This window comes from Lampris incognitus, chromosome 13 (assembly GCF_029633865.1).
Source record: "Lampris incognitus isolate fLamInc1 chromosome 13, fLamInc1.hap2, whole genome shotgun sequence".
NCBI lineage: Eukaryota > Metazoa > Chordata > Actinopteri > Lampriformes > Lampridae > Lampris > Lampris incognitus.
Genome location: NC_079223.1, coordinates 53,322,663 through 53,346,197, shown reverse-complemented (window position 1 = coordinate 53,346,197; position 23,535 = coordinate 53,322,663). Strand labels below are relative to the sequence as shown.

Below are 23,535 nucleotides of genomic sequence, written 5' to 3'. Positions count from 1 at the left end.
TACCCAATCATGACACTCACCTGTTTTCAATTAACCTGTTCACCTGTGGAATGTTCCAAACAGGTGTTCTTTGAGCATTCCTCAACTTTCCCAGTCTTTTGTTGCCCCTGCCCCAGCTTCTTTGGAACGTGTTGCAGGCATCAAATTCAAAATGAGTGAATATTTGCAAAAAACAATAAAGTTTATCACTTTGAACATTAAATATCTTGTTTTTGTAGTGTATTCAATTGAATATAGGTCGAAAACGATTTGCAAATCATTGTATTCTGTTTTTATTCACGTTTTACACAACGTCCCAACTTCATTGGAATTGGGGTTTGTAGTAGCCAAGCTCATAGCTGCTTAGCTTCTGTCATTTGGCAGAGCCAGGGTACATGTTGGTATGGCTGCCGATAAATGTGATGTGATTGACTGCAGTTTAAATGGTCATTCCAAAGGGTTATTTTCAGATCAGTCCTGGAACCCAACATTTTCTGACTATTGACTTTCAGAAAAGGCCCTTACCGTCTGATGCCTCTCCTCTGCCCGCTGGATCTCTTCATCTTGCCGTTTAATTTTGGACTGAAGGGTGTTGAGACCTTGAACACTCTGCTCCCTCAGGTCCTCCAGATCCCTGGTGAAGCCATTGAAAAACTTCTGCTCCATGTCCTCCAGCTGAATGAGGGAGAGGATAAAAAAACAAAAAGATAGTTAAAATTATCTATGTAATCAATTGATCTAACAATTATTTTATTGATGAATTGATGCATCTAAACAATTATTTCTCATCATAAACACTCCACAATTAAACATAAAAGTGCTTTTTTCCCCCCAAGCCAAATAGTGATTATTAGCTACAACTTATGGCTTGACACTACAAGTCATAGAAGCTTTTGTCGTTTAAGAAATCCCCAGACGTCAGGTGTTATGTATATTGTGAGCAATGACCAAGTTATCTGGCACGGTGGACAATAGAGTATTCACGGCTGCTCCATTTTAGTAGTCGTCAACAACTCCCAAAAAGAAGTCGAATAGTCGACTAATTGCCAGAGATGTATCATATTTTCTTCACACAATAACAACAATCAGTTCTCGTCAAAAAAGGCTTTAATACAACCAGTAAAGTAGTAATGTAGGCGGGACCAACCTGGGGGTAGATGAAAAATACAATCCTTGACTGGCTCTGAGAGGCTGTTTACAAATGAGCTGCAATCTGATTGGACTAAAGCCCCAGCAAGCCTGTCTGAGTTGGAGTGTTTGACTGCGGAAACAACGCGACTGCTTTCTTGCAGGTGTTTTGAGTTAAACTAGTGGCCGTGCGTCTGTGGTTGTGGTGACTGCAGCTCTTCAAAAACCGAAAACCGATAAAATACAGCTAGCTGCACTGCCCGCTGCGGTTTGTTTCCCATATTATAATAAATGTTATGAAAGGTGAATGAGTCTTGCTGAGCATAATTTAACTGACATAAATGGTGAGCACAGATATTAAACATAGATGAGTGTGTATCTAAAATTGATTAAAGAAAAATTAAAGGCTTTTAGTAGGACACTACATGTTGTGTTTGTGTTTTCAAAAGCTGCCATCAGTAAAGTCACCAGTTAACACGGTTATTCGTTAAACTGAAATACAGGGATAGCAGGAGTAGATCCTTCACTAAATAGCTTAAATTCTCTTTATTTAACATGGCATAACATAGAAAGTGATTGTTCAAACAAATCTATGTTCAACAACAACCCAAGTTATCCACCTACCCACAGCGCCCCCAGCTGCATAGCTGCTGTAGATACATTGCCACTGCTTTAACACTGCAAAGTGCTAAAACCACAGATGAAATATTAGTCTACAACTATGCACAGTGTTGACTAGTGCTTTTGATAGTTGACTATTCTGTGAAACCCCTAGTGGACACTAGCCAGCGCTCTTAGCCTCGGCATGTCAGTCTGTACCACTGAACCATTTAATTACACCAAGTAAATCAGGATGAAGCCCGTAAGTGTAAGCCTGATGTGTCCATTTGTCTCAAAATTGTTTGCACATAGACATATAAGGGAGCAACATAACAAACAGGCAACAAGGTGTTAAGTCTGGGAACTTCTCATTTCTGAGCGTTGAATGTCGCATTGAGATTGAAGTCTAGATGAGGAAGCACAACCATGCTAAGAAGAAGTCAACAAGGTAGGCTCTATGTTAGCTAGTTTGATTGCAGGTGTAGCCTGTAAAGGAGCAGTAACCAACCGCAGAGTTTGCAAGCGGCGCGAGAAAGATGCATTAATCATCGGACATATGTACTCCGGGGAGCAATGGGCAACATATACTAAACATTTTGAACATTATGTCTTGGCTAATGAGATCAGGGATGCTAAGAAAGTCCCGGACCTGTGATTGCCTGGCGGCCTATCCAAGGTGTCTCCCCGCCTGCTGTGATAGGCTCCAGCATCCCCGCGACCCTGAGAGCAGGATAAACGGTTTGGATCATGGATGGATGGAAGAAAATTCCCGTGCTGCTTAGTGTGATGGGCCTGAAAACATATTGATGACTGCGCAGTCTGGTCATCCCTGCAAAGCCTGGAGATATGGACTATAAACGTATTGTGGATGATTTACAGGCCGATTTCGCTCCGAAACCACTTGTGAAAGTGGAGAGGTTTCTCTTCTACAAATGCAACCAAGAGGATGGGGAGTCTTTGGTACAGTATTTGGAGGAAGCAATACTGGGCAGGGGCGGCATGGTGGCGCAGTGGTTAGCGTGGTCGCCTCACAGCAACAAGGTCCTGGGTTCGAGCCCCAGGTAGTCCAACCTTGGTGGGTCATCCCGGGTCGTCCTCTGTGTGGAGTTTGCATGTTCTCCTTGTGTCTGCGTGGGTTTCCTCCAGGGGCTCCAGTTTCCTCCCACAGTCTAAAGACATGTAAGTCAGGTGAATTGGCCATACTAAATTGTCCCTAGTTATGAACATTTGTCTGTGTGTGTGTGTGTGTGTGTGTGTGTGTGTGTGTGTGTGTGTGTGTGTGTGTGTGTGTGTGTGTGTGTGTGTGTGTCTTGGCCCTGTGATGGCCTGGCGGCCTGTCCAGGGTGTCTCCCTGCCTGCTGTCCAATGACTGCTGGAATAGGCTCCAGCATCCCCGCGACCCTGAGAACAGGATAAGCATCCCCGCGACCCTGAGAACAGGATAAGCGGTTCAGCTAATGGATGGATGGAATACTGGGCAGATTTGTTTGTGGACTAAACAAGTGAAGCAGTACAGAAACGCCTTTTCACAGAGCAAAATCTACCCTTTCAAAAAGCAGAACATTTTGCTGTGTCGGCGGAGAGAGACGGTGGTGCATGACGTACAATGACTTAGTGTTTCACTAGTGGTGAACGCTGTTCTCTCTCTAAAACTCTGCAACAAGTGCTGACGATATGGGAAAATGAATCATACCTATGACTGCTGGTACCAGGATCAAGACAGCTATAACTGTGGGAGGAAAGGCCACATCGGGTGCATGTGTAAGAATAAGACTAAAAGCAACCCAGAGAGAGCAAGACAACAGAGAGGGAAGACGGGAGTATAAAGGTAACTTAGCCAAGTTCAGTGGGAGAAAGAAAAAGAGGGGAGTGCATCAAGTTGAGGCAAGTGATAAGGAAAGTAAAGAAACAAAACCTGACAGATAACGAACTGGGACTGAACTCATCTCAAAAAGGGAAATTTTAACGTATCTATGTGTTGCCTGTGGTAGATGGGGGAAAAATGGGGGATGGAATTGGATACTGGGGCAGCCGTTTCTTTGATTTCATAGAGACAGTACCAAAGCTCTGAGAAACATGCCCTTGCAGCCTATTGATATCGTGCTAAAACAAACGAGAGAGTCTCTTGCACCATAAGGGGCTATTAAAGTGCAAGTAAGCCTACAAGTTCACAAGGGAGGACGTAAAGAACAACAGTTTGCCCTTCTTGGACTGTGACATCCCCATTGGGGAAGACAGGAGCCTCCACATTGGGGTTTACAGGAAACCTACACACACAGACCAATATCTACTTTTCGACTCACACCACCCTCTGGAACACAAACTGAGCATCATCAGAACTCTGCAACACAGAGCTGACAATGTGCCCAGCAGCACTCAGGCCCAATGAGAAGAACACAAACACCTGAGGGGAGCTTTAAAAACCTGCAGCTACCCCAGTTGAACCTTTGTGAAAACTGCAACACGTTCCAAAAAGACCAACCAGGTGAGCGACGAGGAGAAAAGGAACAGAAGGAATAGCACAGTCATCCCATATGTTTCTGGGGTCTCCGGGAAACTCAGGAGAATTTTTAACAAACACTGCATCCCAGTATACTTCAAACCCAGCAACACGCTCCGACAAAGACTGGTTCATCCCAAAGACCGTGTACCCCACACCCAAAAAAGCAATGTGGTGTATGCTGTACAATGCAATGAGGGTTGCACTGACCTATAAATAGGAGAAACCAAACAACCACTACACAAACGGATGGCCCAACACAGAAGGCCAAACTCCTCAGGACAAGACTCAGCAGCCTATCTACACCTAAAGGAGAAGACACACTCCTTCGAGGACAGCAACGTACAAATTTTGGACAGAGACGATAGATGGTTTGAAAGAGGGGTGAAGGAAGCCATCTATGCGAAACTGGAAAAACCATCCCTCAATAGAGGAGGAGGTCTGCCACACCACCTATCTCCCACTTACAATGCTGTCCTTTCATCTCTACCCAGGAGACTCAAAAAGCCTAGCCTCCAAGAACGACGGTCGGTCACTAACGGCTCCAACGACTCTCATGACCACTGAAGTATGAAGTCGAAACTAACACTCCCAACGACCGTCGCTGCTAAACAAATGCAAATCAATAGCTCCGATGGCGACGGGCGCGGCTGGACATCGGAACACAGGAGAGCCACGCATATCAATAGCTCCGATAACAACGGGCGCGGCCAAACATCGGTACACAAAAGAGCCACTCATATCTATGGCTCTGTTAGCACCGGGCGTTGGTAAACATCGGAACACAAAGAGCCATGGACATTTATAGCTCTGACAACGACTCCAAAGAGGATACATTCTGAGTCTCATCACCAGCCAGTCAGACTAGCTTGGTCTAGTCTGAAAGGCACGAACTGAGGAAGCCTCTTGGATGAGAGGCAAAACGTCTTCACGGATATATACCAAGTCCAGTTGCACTTGATTCAACTCCTTTGGATAACCATGACCTGGATAAATGAGAACATTCACAGACAAGTAAGCCTACATAAACATTCAACCTTAGGTGCAGGCTTAACTGACAGAGCTTACTGAGCTTGGAGTGCTCAACAATGGAGCACAGTGACTGGGCCACACTCATGGTTCCAGTCAGCAAGAAAGATGCCACAGTGAGACTCTGTGGTGATTTCAAGGTCACAATCAACAAAGCTCTCTGTGTAGACGGAGATCCTATTCCCCACCTTAAGGACCCGGTTGCTTCTCTAGCTGGAGGTCATGATTCAGTGAGCTAGACTTGTCTAATACTTACCTGCAGATGGAAGTGGAAGAGGAGTCAAGGAAGCTACTGAATATCTCTATATAGAAACGACTTTTCTGCTATAACCGCTTACCTTTTGGAAAAGCGTCTGCACCAGCATTGTTCAAGAAGGCTACTGACCAAGTTCTCCTTGGGCTTCCCTTCACACACGGTTGGTTATTTGGATGACATCCTCATAAATGGGCCAGATGAGAAAACCCAACTAAAGAACCCTGGATGCGGTCTTGGAAAGACTGGAGTATGTCCTTCATGTCAAACAGGTGAAATGCCTCTTTTTCAAGGAGTCAGTGGAGTATCTGGGTCACATCATAGATGCCATAGGGCTCCACAAATCACCACAGAAGGAGCACACTATCATGGGTACTCCTGTATCCACTAACATCATTCAACTATGTTCATTCCTCAGAATTATATATTATTATGGAAGGTTCATTCCCAACCTAGCCATCACCCCGAGTCCGCTGAATAAACTGCTGTGTAAGGGAAAGAAATGTCAGTGGAATACAGCCTTTTAATCAGCTTTCCGAAAGGCAAAGGAGCTCCTGATATCCCAGAAGATGCTGACCCATTACAATGCTGATCTGCCCATCTGTCTCACCTGCGACACCTCACTGTACGGTGTAGGTGCTGTACTGTCTCATATTATTCCTGATGGCGAGGAAAAACCCACAGCCTATGCTTCGAGAACACTCAGCAAGGCAGAACAGAATTACGACTAGATTGAGAAGGAGGCGTTGGCAATAGTCTTCGGAGTACACAGGTTTTACCAGTACATCTACAAGTAAAGATTTTACACTGTTCACTGACCATCGCCCGCTGACCTCCATTCTCAGGCCATAGAAAAGTACACCATCTATGTCAACAGCACAAATGCAGCATTGGGCACATGACTACACCACTTTCACAGTTACCACTTCCCCGTACTCATGAAGAGAAGGAGGACACTGTCGATGAGTTCTACACATCCCAGTTGAACACTACCAATCTGTAGCACTGAGATCAGACGCAACGCCATGTCTGACCCCACTCTGTCTAATGTTTTGGAGATAGTTACTACTGGTCGGTTTCCAACTATATCAGTCTCTGGTGATGAGCTGTCACCCTTCCTGGTTCATCAGCATGACCTCGCTGTACATGTACAGCACGTGGGGAACACGAGTGATAGTGCCACCCAAACTACACCCCTGGGTCTTGAAGGAGCTTTGCACAGCACACCCAGGTATAGTGAGGACGAAGAGTTTGGATTGGAGTTACATCTGGTGGCCAGGTATTGACTCCGAGATAGAGCTCCAGACCAAATTCTGCAAACAGGTCCAAAAGGAGCAAGCTCATTCTCCTCTAGGCCCCTTGATGTGGCCTTCAAGTCCTTGGAAAAAGATTCACATGGATTTTGCAGGCCCATCTGAGGGGCACATTTACCTGGTGGCTGTGGATGCACATTCCAAGTTGCTCAAGACGCATATTATGGACAACACAACAGCAAGCAAGACCATCTAAGTATTGAGGGTCCTCTTCAGTCATCATGGCATCCCTCACATTCTCGTGAGTGACAATGGCCCTCAGTTCTGTTTTGAAGAATTTGCTGCATTGCTGGAGTCCAATGGTGTTAAGCACATCCGCTCATCACTGTACGATGCTGCTAATAATGGGTTGGCTGAACACTTTGTGCGGACTTTCAAATAGCACTGAATGATTAACCGAATTCAAACCGACATTGCAATGTAATGTAAAGCAGTTTCCAAATTGCAAAGGCTGTGATAAAAAAAAGAAAGAAAAAAAAGAGTATTTTTTAATGTTACACAATCTAACCAATCAGAGGGTCGGAAACACCTGGTCATGTGGAGTTCACATACACACACGCTACCCTACGCTCATGTGACATGCGAGAGAAGTAAATTTAGAAAAGAATTTGCCACGCTACGCTTTGATTCCAGCGGTAACGTTACTATCTTGTGAAAATGGCCTCGGCAGAACCAAACATTGAAGAGGTGACTTTAGTGTCAAAGAGGAGCAGTATGTTGGTTTTATTTTGGATTTAAGGAAGAAGATGCTGCAGAGTCAGGTATTGTTCAGAACGTGCCTTGCTACCGTACAACATGGGGTAACACTTACAACCTGCTCCAGCATTTAAGAAAGCATCATGGGGCCATGTACGACAATTTGCATGGCTAATACCCTGACCATCAGTGTATTAGGTAGGTCAAACACCACCCCGCAGGAATCACTGACCGAAATGTTTGAGAGTATTACCTCCATATAAACAACATTCAAAACTGCTCCACAAAATTACTCAGGCGATGGCTTGAGTAAAAAAATTTTTTTTTGCTTTGCTGCTGTCCAGTGATTCAAGTAATTCTTTAATGGACATGTGAGCCTGTTTCATGCCATTAGCAAACACCAGCTGTCAACAGAGCTAAACAGTAAAGAACATAACATATATATAACAGTCTCGCCGTGCACACCACGCGCACAATGTCCCATGGGGATATCATCATCATAGCTGATAATTCACATGAATCAGCCTATAATATAGGCTGATTCATGTGAATGACTGAAAATGAAAAGCTCACAAAACTGTCTCTGAAACTCAGCTTTTAAACAAAATTAATCAAACAATTTTATGAATGCTGCCAGTGTAACTTTAACCTATCAGTGAAATCCCATGACCCACTTGCCCTGACTTCACATCAGCTTGGCACCAGAGTAAGAATTGAGCTTTAGCTGGTTATAAACTTAGTGCCATCATGTCAACTGAAGACTGGCAGGTAGTGCTGCACTATATATATTTGTCATTAGAACAGCAACTTCCTCAATGAATTTCACCCAATTTCCCCTCAGGGATGAATAGAGTATTCTGATTCTGAAACTCACTGCAAAGGGCTGCAATATCAACACAGTCAGTATTCATGAAGTGAGAAAGTTGAGACAGCAGAAGAAAAGAGCAATGCCAAGTACCCTCTCTGATCCATGCCGAGTACCCTCTCTGATCCATGCCCAGTACCCTGTCTGAGCCATGCCCAGTACCCTCCCTGATCCATGCCAAGTACCCTCTCTGATCCATGAGTCAGTGTTGACACAATTAGCTTCTTTATATTTAACATTGATGTAGCCGAGCATTCAGTTATGCCTTGCTCATGTGTTTCAATAAAATAATGAACACATAAGAAGGTATGGTAAACATTTTCTTTGTACTAAACAGATGTCAGCATGGATAAAGGCCAACACTCAGTGTTTTGCCTCAAAGCAGGTCATGGTGAGAGGTAGGCAGCCAACTTAGCGGAGGAAGTAGTTGAGTGAAGAATGAACAAAGAAATTGCAGAATGAAGCGATTAATATGAGTATTTCTACATTTAAATTTGAGATCTAAATTTAAATGTAGATTTAAACCACTAGATTTAGTGATGAGTATGAGTATTAATATGAGTATTACGCTATTTCCCCTCGGGGATGAATAAAGTTATTTCTGATATATCCATTACTAACAGCACAATTACAAATTTCACAGAAAAATTCAGGATTATGCCCAATATGTTGTCCTTAACTTGAAATTTACATTTGAAGTTACATTTTCTATTTGTAAAAGACTGAGTTTGAAAATAAAAATCACATGTTGAATGTAAGGACAGAGATACCTTGTCAGCCAGGGCTCGCTGTGTCTGGACTGTAGACCTCAGCAGACCATTCAGCTCTCCAATAGCAGACAGGCTTTTTAATGTCCGAGTCACCAGAGCATCTTCCATGTCATGTCCATGGTCCTCCTTCAACACACAAAACACAAGTAAGTTTGAAAACCGGGCAACAATTTAAAATTCATAACCAAGCTCTTTCCCTAACACAATTTTTGGATTATAAAAGACTCACACATCTGTTCCTGAACAAGAGTATTGTTGTGAAGCCATAAGCTCTAACAGCATGCTCTCAAAGCCAAACTAAGTTATGTTTAACTGACTTTTTATTAATAAATTAAAAACTAAAATATAGTGATTGCATAAGTATTCAACCCCATGTGCTCTGAAAGCTCCAAGTTTACACAAATGACAAATTATTTCTAAAACAAACTCAGGTAAACACAACTGGACATAATCAGTGTGCACCTGTAAGATGTTAAAAGTAATGGTCTGGTTTATGGGTATAAAACGCACTCTGTGTAAAGTTCATTAGCCGGGCATGAACTCCATCAGAAAATAAAGACAAAGGAGCAGAATATTGAAGTAAGAGACAAAGTGATTAAAATGCAGAAGGCGGGAAACGGATACAAAACAATATCCAAGTGTTTTGATGTCCCACGGAACACTATTGGATCCATTGTCAGAAAGCGGAAGCTGTATCACACCACCCAGACGCTTTGTAGGACAGGCCATCCCTCAAAGCTAAGTGTCTGAGCAAGACGTGGGCTGGTGAGGAAAGCCATGCATGATCCTGCAATCACTTTGAAGGAGCTCCAGAGGTGAGTGGCTGAAACTGGAGTAAATGTGCATGAGTCAACCATATCACGAGCTCTCCATAAATCTGGCCTGTATGGGAGGGTGGCAAGAAAGAAGCCGTTGCTCAAAACTATGCACGTTTAGAGTTGGCTATCAAGCTTGAGAGAGACCCAGTTAGGATGTGGGTAAAAGTTTTGTGGTCAGACAAGACGAGACGAAAGTAGAGCTTTTGGCCAAAACTCAAAGCATTATGTGTGGTGCAAACCTAACACTGCTCATGCCCTAAAAAACACCCTCCCTACAGTGAAGCATGGTGGCAGCAGCATAATGCTATGGGGTTGCTGCCCACCACTAAGATGTACTTATTTCAATAAGTAAGAAGCTCTGGTATATTTCCTGCAGCACTTAAAACAGCAGTCATTAAACCACTTCTGAAGAAGAACAAACTTGATGTGACAGTTATTGCCAACTATAGGCCCATCTCCAATTTAAAATTCCGCAGCAAGATACTTGAAAAAAGTTTATTCTAAGCTTAATAACTGTTTAATATCAAATAACCTTATCAATCAGGTTTTCGAACTCACCAAAGCACAGAAAGCTGTCAAACGATCTGCATATGACCGTGACATTTTAGTAGAGAGACTAGAAAAATGGGTTGGCCTATCTGGCCCAGTTCTGAACTGGTTTAGAACCTACCTACAGGACAGGAAGTTCTTTGTGTCCGTTGGAAACTTTGCCTCAGACAAAGTGGATATTATGTGTGGTACCCCAAGGTTCAATTCTTAAAACGATTACTATTTAATCTCTATATTAGTCCATGGGCCAGACGATATTTCGGTAGACTCAAGGTGGCAAAACTTACTTATAATTTTTGAAAGGATCCATGTCTGTAGATGATATTTTGGTATGATAACCATTCCTGAGTGGCAGCTGTATCACAGTTATCAGCTCATGAAGTTAACCACCCGCTAAACTAAATTGCATTTTAGACGCTGGTGCATATCCTGGTTTAGCCTCATGGTCAGGACATTTTTCAATGTTCTATAATATTGTCTTTGGTATCATTTTAAAGGGGACCTTCTTAGCTTTCATTCAAGCCCTGTTGTGGATATTTCTCACAAATATAGAGGTCACTTGAGCTCTTCAATAACACACATCTTTCTGCAATGTTCGCCTAAACTATATACTTTCTTTTAGCCCTGTGGCATCTAGGAATATCAGGGACACAAAACACAAAAACTGGAATACTCATAGGACTGTAAAGATTCAGAAAATGTATAATATACCCATACTATTTCATTGTGTGTGGTGATTGTGAGCCTTAAATGAGAACTAGACCAAAGCCAGTTAGGTCACAAACTGGTCTCTATACATTTGTTTAAATACACAATCAAAATACATGATAAAAAGGAATACCATAGTGAGGTAATGAACTATTTTAATATTTTAAACAACATTGACATTTACATATACTTAGTCAATGATACATGTAATCCCATATCATTAGTGGGTATATGTAATGGTAATGGGTAGGGTAATGGGTATATGTGAATATGGTTACATTATTGTTATCAAGCTCTGGGTAACCAAGTCCAGAATCAACATCCTGTGCATCAATAGACTACTACCACAGTAATACCATCAGAGTCATCACACTGTCATTCATCAAACTGCTCGTTTCTCTCATCATCTGACTCCCCAAGTTCAAAGTCCAGTTCTGGACCATCCTGCTGTTTTTGGTTACTGCAGGTCTGTAACCTGCACATGTCTGTGCATGGAAGTCCATTTGACAGGCACATGCAGCTTGGCATTTTGCATGAATGCACACACTTGCATGTTAGCATTTCCAAGACCACATCTGGTGCAGGTGGGGAGCGCATCCAGTAAATGGCCAGCTTGCCTTCATCGTCTGTCCATCCATACTCAGTAGGGCTTGGCACCACAGGGTTAGCCTGCAGACAGCACTTCCATATTGCTGCCTGATAGTTGGCTCGTTGAACATGCATAAAGAGACAGTCTCTACATGGTGGCAGCTGGCTGGACTCAACCTCTCCCCTTTTGGTGCAGAAGAGCTGGTAACGCAGTTTGTTCACCTCAGCAGTGCTGCTATTAGCAACATACATCCGACAGGTGAACTGCTCAATTTTCTGGAACAGCTCATCACTCACATTCCATGTCTGTCCCAGTTGACTAAAAGTCTCTTGGCAGGAAGTGTGCTTTCTCACTATCGTCAGGGCATTCAGCTTCCCTCGACCAGCGAATGCACTGACAGTGTCGCAGCCTGTGAAGGCATGTAAGCCAATTAGGCTGTCACAGATGCTGTCGCCAAGTGAACTTGCCAGTTTGGTGATGTCGACAAACCGTGTGCGGTTCTGAGTCCCACACTTCTGGTAGATGGGACAGGTGATGTCCTTCTGGAAGCCAAGACAAAGCACCATGACATCAGTGTCCTCAGCTGTGATGATAACTGACTTTGAGCCCGCATTTGCTGCATGCAATGCATGCAGGAGCAGACGGGTGTCAGCTTCTTCATGTGTGGAGTGCAGTTCTGCTGCTTCCTCACACCCATCTTCTGTCAACTTGTAGCAGGTTTCCTCACAGGTCATGTACAACACCTTGCCATGCAGCATAGCTCTGTATCGTGGGAGTTTCCACTCTTCCACCAGAAACTTGATGAGACTGGTCTTGTTGGAGGAACTGCACAGAAATTTTCTCCACTGCTGGACGTGGTGTCCCCCTGCAAGATTCTTGTACTGGAGAGTGATGTCTCCACCCCGGTTCTGTCGTTCAGCATCTTTGATCGAAGTCTGGTGATAGACATCAAAAACAACATCAATCCTCCCACTCTGTGCTCCCTCATGGAGGACCTGGGTCAAGGCTGACTCTGCCACCTGTGCAAAGGTTTTGTTGTTGCCATTCATTTTTTGGACCAGGCTCATCCCATCAATGATGGAAGTAGATGGGATTGGGATGTCTTCTGCAGGAGATACATTCTTTTCAAGCTCTCTGGCAAGTGCAGCCTTGTTTGTTTTTCGTAAGGACCCATCAGCATTTGCCAGTGCCCATGGTAGTGGGCCCAATGGGTAGGCAAGGACATCCTTCAGATTCACCTTCCTGCTTTCAGCCACCAGGATCATGTGACTGAAAAGGTTTCTATCTGCCTTCAGAACCACATCCTGTGCTTTCTTTCCATGAGCTTGTTTTGTGCTGACATTGGAGAATGTTTTCAGACTTTGCTTGGTCATCTTGTCATGGAATTTCACAGGTGGTGGGTCTGCATCTAACCTTGTTTGCTGGAATGCTTGGTAGGCCTCTTCTCCTTTCTCAAGAGCTCTCAAGAGATCTATGGTCACATCAGGTGGAGCCATGTTGCCAGTGGAGAGGCTAACCAAATCAATCTCATCAGGGGACATAGGATTGAGCCAGTTATTCTCCATAAGGTCCATGAGAGACTGGACATCTGCTTCATCTCTCTTGATCCTTGGACTCTGTAGATCTGGATGAGACCATTTGCACCTGCTTCTATACTCAGCTGTGAGATAATATTTGGTCACAGCTCCTGGCTTCAAGCTGAATCCCTTTGTCCCTCCAGCTGTTTGGGTGTCTCTGTTCACCGTTTCTTCTATAGCTTGGTCAACAGGGATTCGGCCAAAGGGATTGGTGGAGCCCAGTTGGACTGAGAAGCCTCCTTCCATGAATTCTGTGTACACATCTGGGTGTGTGATGGGCAGCTCAGACATCTGGGCGTAGTAGTAGGGGAGGTAGCGTGCATAATTCATCCTGTCATAAGCAAAGCACCATGGGATCATTGCTCGAATGCTAGCCAAGTGTAGCATCCAGTCTCCCTCTCTGGATGCTCGGACGAGCCCCAACAAGATTTCAACCATGTCCAAATAGGACATCCAGAAGTTCGAGAGGCTGCCGTTTCCACCTCTAAAAAACTCATGGTAGACTTCAAATAGATCCATGATGCGTGTACAAGAGCTGTTCTCGAGGACCTCCCCCAAAGCATGTTGTGAGACTTCTTTCCCAAGGCTGTCAATGGTCTTCAGTGTCTCATTCAGGTGAACCATGTCATTCCTGTGAGTTTCTTCCAACCAGGACAGGAAACCATTCAAGGTCAGTCGCATGAGAGCCTCATACAGGAGCTTGTGTAGTCGCACTGCCCTATTGTACTTGCGGCCATCCATAACACCAGCAATTGAGCCTTCTGCAATCATGCCAGACTCAATGCAGAGGTCTTTGAGTCCAGCATCTTGGAAACGCTTTCCTATTATTGCCAGCAGTGTGCAGATGGTGTGGAATACCCCAAGCCTAACGATGATATCATGGAACTTGTCATGGTGTTTCCATGTGATCTCGACAGCCTTCGCATACAGGGCTTGGTCAAAGACACAGACAATCTTCCTCAGGCCTAAGCACTGCATGATGCTCAGTGACTGGTTAAGCACCTCGTTGACAGTAGACATTTGTGTCGCTGGAGCATTGATGGTAGGCAGATAGCCTATATTGTCGGGGATGACCGTCATCTCTCCTCGAGTCAGGATGTTGAAGCCTGTCCAGCTGCTGACTGACTGTTCTTCTTGTTGTGACATGCGTGCTAGGACCCAAAGAAGGTTTTTCTCTCTGGCAAGCTTAGTATTGGCTGCAGTATCGGCATCTGACTTTTTGCTTTGTGGTGGCCCTACCCGTTGTCCAGCATTGTAAGTTGGTAACATTGGTGGGGGTCCATCAATGCTTCTCTTCTTTGTTTTGGGAACAGTGGGCATGGGTTGGACAGGAAGTGGGTTGACTGGCTTTGCTTGCACAGCAATCCCATTGACTCTGTGAGATGTTCCCTCACCACTGACAGTTTCTTCAAGACGGTCGATATTGTCCCAGGCTAAAGTTGTGAATATGCCAGGATGGATGTTAGCTGGAAGGGCAATGCCACTCCCTGATGATGAGAGTTTCTGGAGACACTGGGCAGTGTTGATCTCTTCCATCTGTGAATAGGACACACTGTGACCAAGTCGGTTGAGGATATTTATCAACTCTACATTTCCTGTCAACGATTTGACACTGAATGGCAGAACAATGTGCTTGGAAGGCTTGGTATTTCCACATGTCACTGCATATACTATGTCATGGCCAAATGACTGCAGAAGGCACTGCACTCTCTGGGATGCATGATCAGGATCATTTGAGCCTGTGAGTAGAGAGTACAGGAAGATAATGAGCGACTCTGGAATGGTAGGACATTCTGCTTCTGGTTTGACTTCAGGCGGCCAGGTTTGAGGAACATCTTGACTTTTAATGTCTGCTCTCAATTTGATGGCTGCTTTGGCTATAACATCTTGTGCACTGACACTTTTCAGGGTCTGCAGCTCCCTTTTGAGAGACTGATTTTCTTTGGCAAGTTCCCTCATGGACAAGTTATCGGGATAGAGGAGGAATTTTCCTTTCTCATCAGGGAATATCTGCAAGGCTCCAGCAAACTCACTCTCCAGGTTTCGCCTTATGTGCTTCTTGGTTGATTCCTTGACTTGGGCAATGCCTTGGGAGTTCATTGAAGCTACCAGTCTAGAAGAGAGATCAGTCATTGTCATCACTTGAGGATTGCCAAAAAGCTCCATCCTGATGAAGAGGAACAGCTCATTGTATGCCTTATTCACAGCAGCTTCATACTGGGCTGCAGCATCATCATCTTCATTGCTGGCAACCTCTCCTTTGGAAACCTCTTCTTTGGTGTAAAGTCTATAGCATGACCTGTGGTAGTGCCCTTCAGCTGCTACAAGGTCTCTACTCACAATGGCAAGGATTCTGCTGTCCCTTTTCTTTGTGGCTGCACTCCTGATCTTTGCATCAGCTCGCAGTTCTCGACACTGCACCAGTACTTCTCTCGTATTCTGTCTCTTGGAATATTTGCTGTTTTTCTGACAAAATATGCACTCTGCATCATAAGTCCTAGATGTACTTGGAGCATGTCGAGCTACTCTCTTAGATTGTTTCTCTTCAGCAGAGACACAACTTTTCTTTTCTTTTGCAAGGAGGCCATCAAGAATTTGCTTCATAGTGAAGATACTGCGACACTTTCTGTGGTAGTAGATTGCTGGAATCTGTCCCTCAGGAATGTCTTCTGCCAGTTTCAAAACTGGTGCATGATTTCGTATCTGAGCTGCCCTGAGCAGAGTTCTCCATGAGTCGACACTTTGTAGTGAAACCAGCTTATCTGTATCATCAGAACAGTGGATAATGCACTCCACCCGTGGGCGCTTTGGTATTGGGTAAAAACTTGCTTGTTCACCAGTGGCCATATTCAGTCAGTTTTCACCTGCCACATACAAACAAATACATGTAACTTAGGTGTATGAACACTACTAAAACAAAGTTTACTTTGCTTCACCAGCGTCATATTACCATTATTTATCTTACATAGCCACAAATAGATACATTACCTAGTTGCTATGCAACAGCTGTATTTTGTCCACATGAGGCCGCTAAAATCAACACAAGATGAAAGTTCCTCGTAGCCACTTTAACTAATCATATTAACATATACATTAAAAGAACATGCTAACATTATGGGAAATTAGCTTACAATCTTCTCCAGAGTGAGACAAGAAGATAGATACCAGTTTCCTCTATATGTGTTTAGTAGAAAGCTATCTGGCTGCACGTTAGCCTAGCTTAGCACAATGAATGGAAGTACACAGTACTGGTTATCCTTGGTTGTTGGCCAACTAAGAACTGTCCCAGAGTTTAAGCTAGGCTAATCAGTACCAGGGGTGTTGAAATGCTATATTTGTAAAAATCTGGGCGAATACACAATCGTGAGAGGCACAGAAACGGGTTTCCTGAAAGAAAAATGAAATAGCTGCTCATTTGGAAAGGTTATCATGTATTATTTTACTTCTGTTAGTGTACCAAATAAAATGGCACCAGTGAAGTTGTGTCACCTTGGGTGATATCGATATCTGGTCTGACCCATGGACTAACTGGCTTTGGTCTAGTTAGTTTCTTAGTAATAATGCCCTTCTAATTTAAGGTTCACAATCACCTCACACAATGAAATAGTATGGGTATATTATACATTTCCTGAATCTTTACAGTCCTGTGAGTATTCCAGTTTTTGTGTTTTGTGTCCCTGATATTCCTAGATGCCACAGGGCTAAAAGAAAGTATATAGTTTAGGCGAACATTGCAGAAAGATGTGTGTTATTGACGGGTTGAAGAGCTCAAGTGACCTCTATATTTGTGAGAAATATCCACAACAGGGCTTGAATGAAAGCTAAGAAGGTCCCCTTTAAAATGATACCAAAGACAATATTATAGAACATTGAAAAATGTCCTGACCATGAGGCTAAACCAGGATATGCACCAGCGTCTAAAATGCAATTTACTTTAGGGGGTGGTTAACTTCATGGGCTGATAACTGTGATACAGCTGCCACTCAGGAATGGTTATCATACCAAAATATCATCTACAGACATGGATCCTTTCAAAAATTATAAGTAAGTTTTGCCACCTTGAGTGTACCGAAATAGGAAATTTTGGGCTCTGGCCCATGGACTATATGCTCTCACTCGCATTTGTTATACAGAAACACAATAAATTACCATAATTATGCAGATGATTCCCAACTGTACTAGGGCTGGACTCGAATATTCGGCTATCCGGATATTCATTTGTTGGTAGGTATTCTGTTTTCAATTTTGGGATTCGGATATTTGTTTTCGTATTTTCTTTTTTTTGCTAAATGTAGGCTATCAATAAAGGTGAACTGCAGAAACACATTTTGTAGGCACAATCATGTACTATATGTATACTTTTTAATTGCACTGTTAAAATGTGGGAAAATATTCCGTCTCAGCTTGGAACTCGACTCAGACTCAACCTTGATGACTCGGGTAATGGGGACTTGACTCGGACTCGACTCGGACTTGAACCCTAGGGACTCGAGACTCAACTCGGACTCGAGGTTTAGTGACTCGACTAAAACACTGTAGCAATGAACTACAATGGCATCTGTTATGTCTCTCTTTTCTCCGTTACTGGTTTTTTGAACTGTATGATCTGCTGTGTAGTTTTGGGGTGGTTAAGGTTTTTGACGGCTGCAATGCCTGGGGATGCACCTACGGACAAATTATATTAGGCTTTTTTAGGCCAATGATTGCCTTATCCCCAGATGTTCCCACATTACTTCTTATGTTTTATTTTAACTATTCGGATCAGTTGAAACTATTTTCCAAGCAAAGTAAGTGCACGTTTTTATCATGTGTAACATTATTGTTTAAACGGCGGATAAAAGCAGCTTGATAACGGCGACTGGAAAACAGACATGAGCTAAGCTAAGTTTGCTAGCTAGTATAGTCTTGGTTTTTTACACCGTATAAGAATAGTTTACTACTTACAGCATTTATCATGCTTGTTGTGCCACCGTGGTAGGCCAGTTTCACATTGCATATTTGGGACACTGCCTTGTCATTGCTCAATTTAAGGTGTCGCTACACAGCTGAGGTCTTCAGCATTTTGTCTTCCCTTTAACGGCCAAGGTGACCTGAAGCGTGACGTCACTGCTGAGTGAGAGGGATGTCAGGCACCGCAGCTGAGACAGTTTAGATTTCCACATTTTAACATTGCAATTAAAAAGTATAAATTTCGTACAAGAATGGGCTTGCAAATGTATTCTGCAGTTTGCCTTTATTGATAGCCAACATTTAGCAAAATAAAAAAAAAAAAAAAACTACGAACCCCAAAATTGAAACTGAATACCTACCCAACGAACAAATAATACTCGGGTCCAGCCTTAGAAGCCGTTGGCAGGCTAACAGCGGGCTTGGGCTTTGGTTTGCCATTCCACACATTGACGTACTACCTCTTCCAGAATAGTAGTGTATGTTTCGTCGACATTGCCATGCTAATCAGTAGCTTCTTGAGTTTATCAACTGACGCATGTCTAAACTGCTTGTGAGGTTTAACCAAGCCCTTGTGCTTTTGTTCATCATTCATATTTTCGGCAGTCGCTGTCTAACATGTTCACAAAATAATGTCCTGAGGTTAGCTCTAGAGCTACTGATGCTTAAACATTTTTGCATCATCATTCTCAATGTCCAAAATTGTTCCTGCAATGTCCAACATTGCTCCTTCAGTGAAGCTTTCCTCAATGGTAAAGGAATGTCTGATGACATCACATCAGTCTTGCCTATCGTAGCTGAGATCTTCACTCTGCTGGTGAAATGAACTTGCCCATTTCCAAAATTGGAAGCCTTGCTACTCTCGGTTTTCCATCTTTTTTACCTTTCTCTCATAAAGACCTTTCATATATCTATCCAGCCATTTTTCACAACAGACTCTTGTTGTGCACGAAGTGTCAATCAGAGCTGATACTGGAGCCTCAAAACCATGCATATTTCAATATCAGACATGCAGCCCTTTGAAAATAGTGTTTAGTTACATTCATCCATTTCTTCAGTACTTTAATTGTCACCTGCTATCTTTACATGGTCATTTTTGAGTGTGAAGTCCTTGACCCAGTGGTATGTGTTTTGACATACACCACACTTCGTTCATCTTCCGCACAAATTCATCAAATGTCTGCCAGCGAGAGGTGCTCTAATTGTTTTGTTTTGGGCATGTACGCAGCATTCCAACTCACGTGAATCACTGCCCCAGTTCTGTTAAGTCTTTTCTCCAAATACTCTTCTGTGCTTAAGTATCAATGCAATACTTCATATCAAAAATCTATGTGTTGTAATCTATGTGTTGATCAGTCAGTGCAAGTTGTTTGTCTTTCATATCAAGACCGGCTGTGCCCAGTGGCTTATAAGCCAAAATGGTGCCCAGAAGAATCACGTTGAATTTACAGATTTTGTTGTATATTTGTTCAAAGTCCACAAGATAATCCACCATGGAGATGTTGTTTTCTCGAAATAGAAAGTCAAACTCAGAATGTTTCATATGCATAGTCCTTCTCTCATAAAAACTTTATCAAGTTCCTTAGTCAACGTAGTCATCCAGTTATCCTTGTTCAGGTCCTCAGTGGATATTTCAAATGCAGTTTCCCTCACTCTTCCACTTAGCAATAAAGTAACTGCTAATGTTCTCTTCTTTTCCAGGTCAGTAACAGGCATCTGTATTTCAACTTCATTTTTCCAGCTTTCATACGACTTTTTCTTGTCGAACTTAGGGGGCACTATGTAGTTACTATTAATCAACAACCTCTGCTACCAATGTTAGTTCACTCAACTAAAACTTGTCTGAAAGTTTAAAATATGATTACTTACAACTCCAAACAGTGTTGCCACAGGCTCACAACAATGACCATGTCACAGATGTGTGTGTCCTATAAAAATAACTGGTGGGGTAATGTAGTAACTGATGTATAAGCACCAACAACATATTACCTAACAGAAAAGACCTACAGCAAAATTCTGAACCACATGCAAACCCGAACCGCTGTTAGGCACGGGAATACATCTTTCGTTGTTCAGCTGCTGGTAAGTGCTTTTATTTATCAGAAAAGGGAACGTAGTAAATTTCAGAGCTCATGCCCAATTCTCACCAGCAGCTTCAGAAGGCTTTCTCTGTTCTGCTGACTTAGTGCTTCCTGTTGCTGGACTTTGGCCTGGAAACTAGCCACGCCCTCAGCAACCAGCTGTCTAACTCCGTCCACAAGAGATTCGACTGTTGTCTGAGCCCCTTTCCATGCTGCTTCATTACTCACAAGGACGCCATCTAAAGAAGGGAGGAATTAGGAAGAGGAGATTGTTAGGTTTTAGGAACAGAAAAAAATTACATATTCTTGCAATGCAATTATTGTTGGACAATTTGGCCACAATTCTGGTCAGAAAATGGTAAGTGTCATACGCAAAACATAATCCCATGAATATGAATGGCATTATTACTTACTTATGACTTACTAATGACATCATGTAGTCCAACTTAATATTCTCTTTTAAAGATTCCCTGTCGAAAGAATTTCACCTTCCCACCTCTCTAGACCAGCAATCATATTTCCACCTCCCACATAGTGCCCTAGGGAACATTTTTCCTTGGCAGCCTTCGCGTACCTATGGACATTGAGTAGGTGTTGATCATGTTATGATGCATGACCCCTTGCTGCTGGATGGAGTGCTGCATGGTCTTGAATGCCTCATCCATCCGCTGGGCAAAGCTCTGCTGGATTTGCATATTGTGATTCTCCACCTGTAAATAAAACCAAAGTCCAGTTTACCTATTTTTCATTTGGCTCTTGATGGGATATTCCTTAAAATAACGCACAAAACCTAACAACCAGAATCAATGTATCATTATGCATCTATGAATAATAAATATCTCTATATGTAATACATAAATAGAGAATGATATGATCCAAGGACTTCATTGTTGGCCTTACGATTCCTTTCGAACCTAACCTAACTAATGACTAAGCAGACCAAAGAATTAAATTGCAATGGTGATGGCAAGGATCTTTGTTGTTCTGTAATTTCCATTTGTGGTATTAAGAGAAGCAGATTACTGATTCCAATATTACTGGCAACACAAAAACACAACGCCCCTGAAATTAAACCTGAAAAAGACACAACCAAAGTCACCTTTGTCTTCCTTGCAAGCTTTTCATGGAGGCCTGAGACATCACTGGTGCTGGCATCCACTGTGTTGAGCAGCTAGGGGAGGTAAACACCAGATCAGTCTGGAAAATTATAATACACATCTGCAAAAACATCTACCAGAGCAGCACGGAAAATTACACAACACATCTACATGATTCAGTTTTCCAATTAAAAAAATCCCGTACGTGATCTTATTAACATTAGAATGACCATGACGGTCATTATGACTATTTTGAATTTTCAAAAATGTAATAACTTTGTGAAAAAAAAAAAGAAAAAGATACAGACCTGCCGCTCCCTGGATGCTCTTAAAACTGCACATATTTGCATTGAAATGAGTTTTAGATCGACTACACACATACAAAAAAAAGAAGTTACAAGATCTACCTAAAACGACCATGAGTGGTCAACATAACCGTCTCATAATTTGCGCGTGATCGTGTGCGTCATGTCACTATTTATGACGTGTGTTGGTTGCATCATTTCCTTTGTGACGTTTATCGCTCTGTCCTAGAAACACACTAGCGTTCTCCAGTGCAGAGAAATAGTCTAAACTTGATTTTTGATTATTTCCAACATGTCTGGTTACAGACGCACCATGACTATCACCGATGCATTGCAGTATTTACAGGTGTTGGTCAGCCGCCATTTTTAACTGTTTGAAAACTAGTATTAAAGTTGCTAAAATGTTAATTTTGGTGTCAGTTATTTTTTAACAGATATACTAACATACATTGCATCCGGAAAGTATTCACACCCCTTCACTTTCCCCACATTTTGTTATGTTACAGCCTTATTCCAAAGTGGATTAAATTCCTTTTTTTCTCTCTCATCAATCTACATACAATACCCCACAATGACAAAGCGGAAAAGGTTTTGTAGAAATTTTCGCAAATTTATTAAAAATAAAAAACTGAAATATTGCATGTACATAAGTATTCACACCCTTTACTCAGTACTTGGTTGAGGCACCCTTGGCTGCGATTACAGCCTCAATACTTCTTGAGTATGAAGCTATAAGCTTGGCACACCTATATTTGGGGTATTTCTCCCATTCTTCTCTGCAGATCCTCTCGAGCTCTGTAAGGTTAGATGGGGAGCGTCGCTGCGCATCTATTTTCAGGTCTTTCCAGAGATGTTCAATGGGATTCAAGTCTGGGTTCTGGCTGGGCCACTCAAGGACATTCACAGACTTACCCCGAAGCCACTTTTTCGTTGTCTTGGCTGTGTGCTTAGGGTCGTTGTCGTGTTGAAAGGTAAACCTTCGCCCCAGTCTGAGGTCCTGAGCGCTCTGGAGCAGGTTTTCATCAAGGATCTCTCTGTACTTTGCTCCATTCATCTTCCCTCGATCCTGACTAGTCTCCCAGTTCCTGCCGCTGAAAAACATCCCCACAGCATGATGCTGCCACCACCATGCTTCACTGTAGGGATGGTATTAGCAAGGAGAAGAGAGGTGCCTGGTGTGATGTTTGGCATTCAGGCCAAAGAGTTCAATCTTGGTTTCATCAGACCAGAGAATCTTGTTTCTCATGGTCCGAGAGTCCTTTAGGTGCTTTCTGGCAAACTCCAAGCGGGCTGTCATGTGCCTTTTAATGAGCACATGACAGCCCCCGATTGCTCAGTTTGGCTGGGCTGCCAGCTCTAGGAAGAGTCCTGGTGGATCCAAACTTCTTCCATTTACGAATGATGGAGACCAATGTGCTCTTCCGGACCATCAAAGCTGTAGAAATATTTTTGTACCCTTCCCCAGATCTGTGCCTCGATACAATCCTGTCTCGGAGGTCCACAGACGATTCCTTTGATTTCATGGCTTGGTTTCTGCTCTGACATGCACTGCCAACAGTGGGACCTTGTATAGACAGGTGTGTGCCTTTCCAAATAATGTCCAATCAATTGAATTTACTACAGGTGGACTCCAATCAAGATGTAGAAACATCTCAAGGATGATCAGTGGAAACAGGATGAACCTCAGCTCATACCCAAGAAGACTTGAGGCTGTAATTGCTGCCAAGGGTG

The 23,535-nt window shown here is 43.0% G+C and overlaps 1 protein-coding gene across 1 annotated transcript in view; it reads right to left on the bottom strand.

The window, feature by feature from the left end:
* kif11 (kinesin family member 11) overlaps positions 1–23,535 on the bottom strand; it is a 121,259-nt gene that overhangs the window by 21,297 nt on the left and 76,427 nt on the right. The window contains exons 16-20 of the mRNA XM_056291835.1: positions 21,502–21,573; positions 20,977–21,112; positions 20,469–20,641; positions 9,134–9,259; positions 505–654 (exon numbers count right to left, since the gene is read on the bottom strand). Of these exons, the coding sequence (XP_056147810.1) occupies positions 505–654; positions 9,134–9,259; positions 20,469–20,641; positions 20,977–21,112; positions 21,502–21,573 (657 nt within the window). The remainder of the gene's footprint in view (positions 1–504; positions 655–9,133; positions 9,260–20,468; positions 20,642–20,976; positions 21,113–21,501; positions 21,574–23,535) is intronic.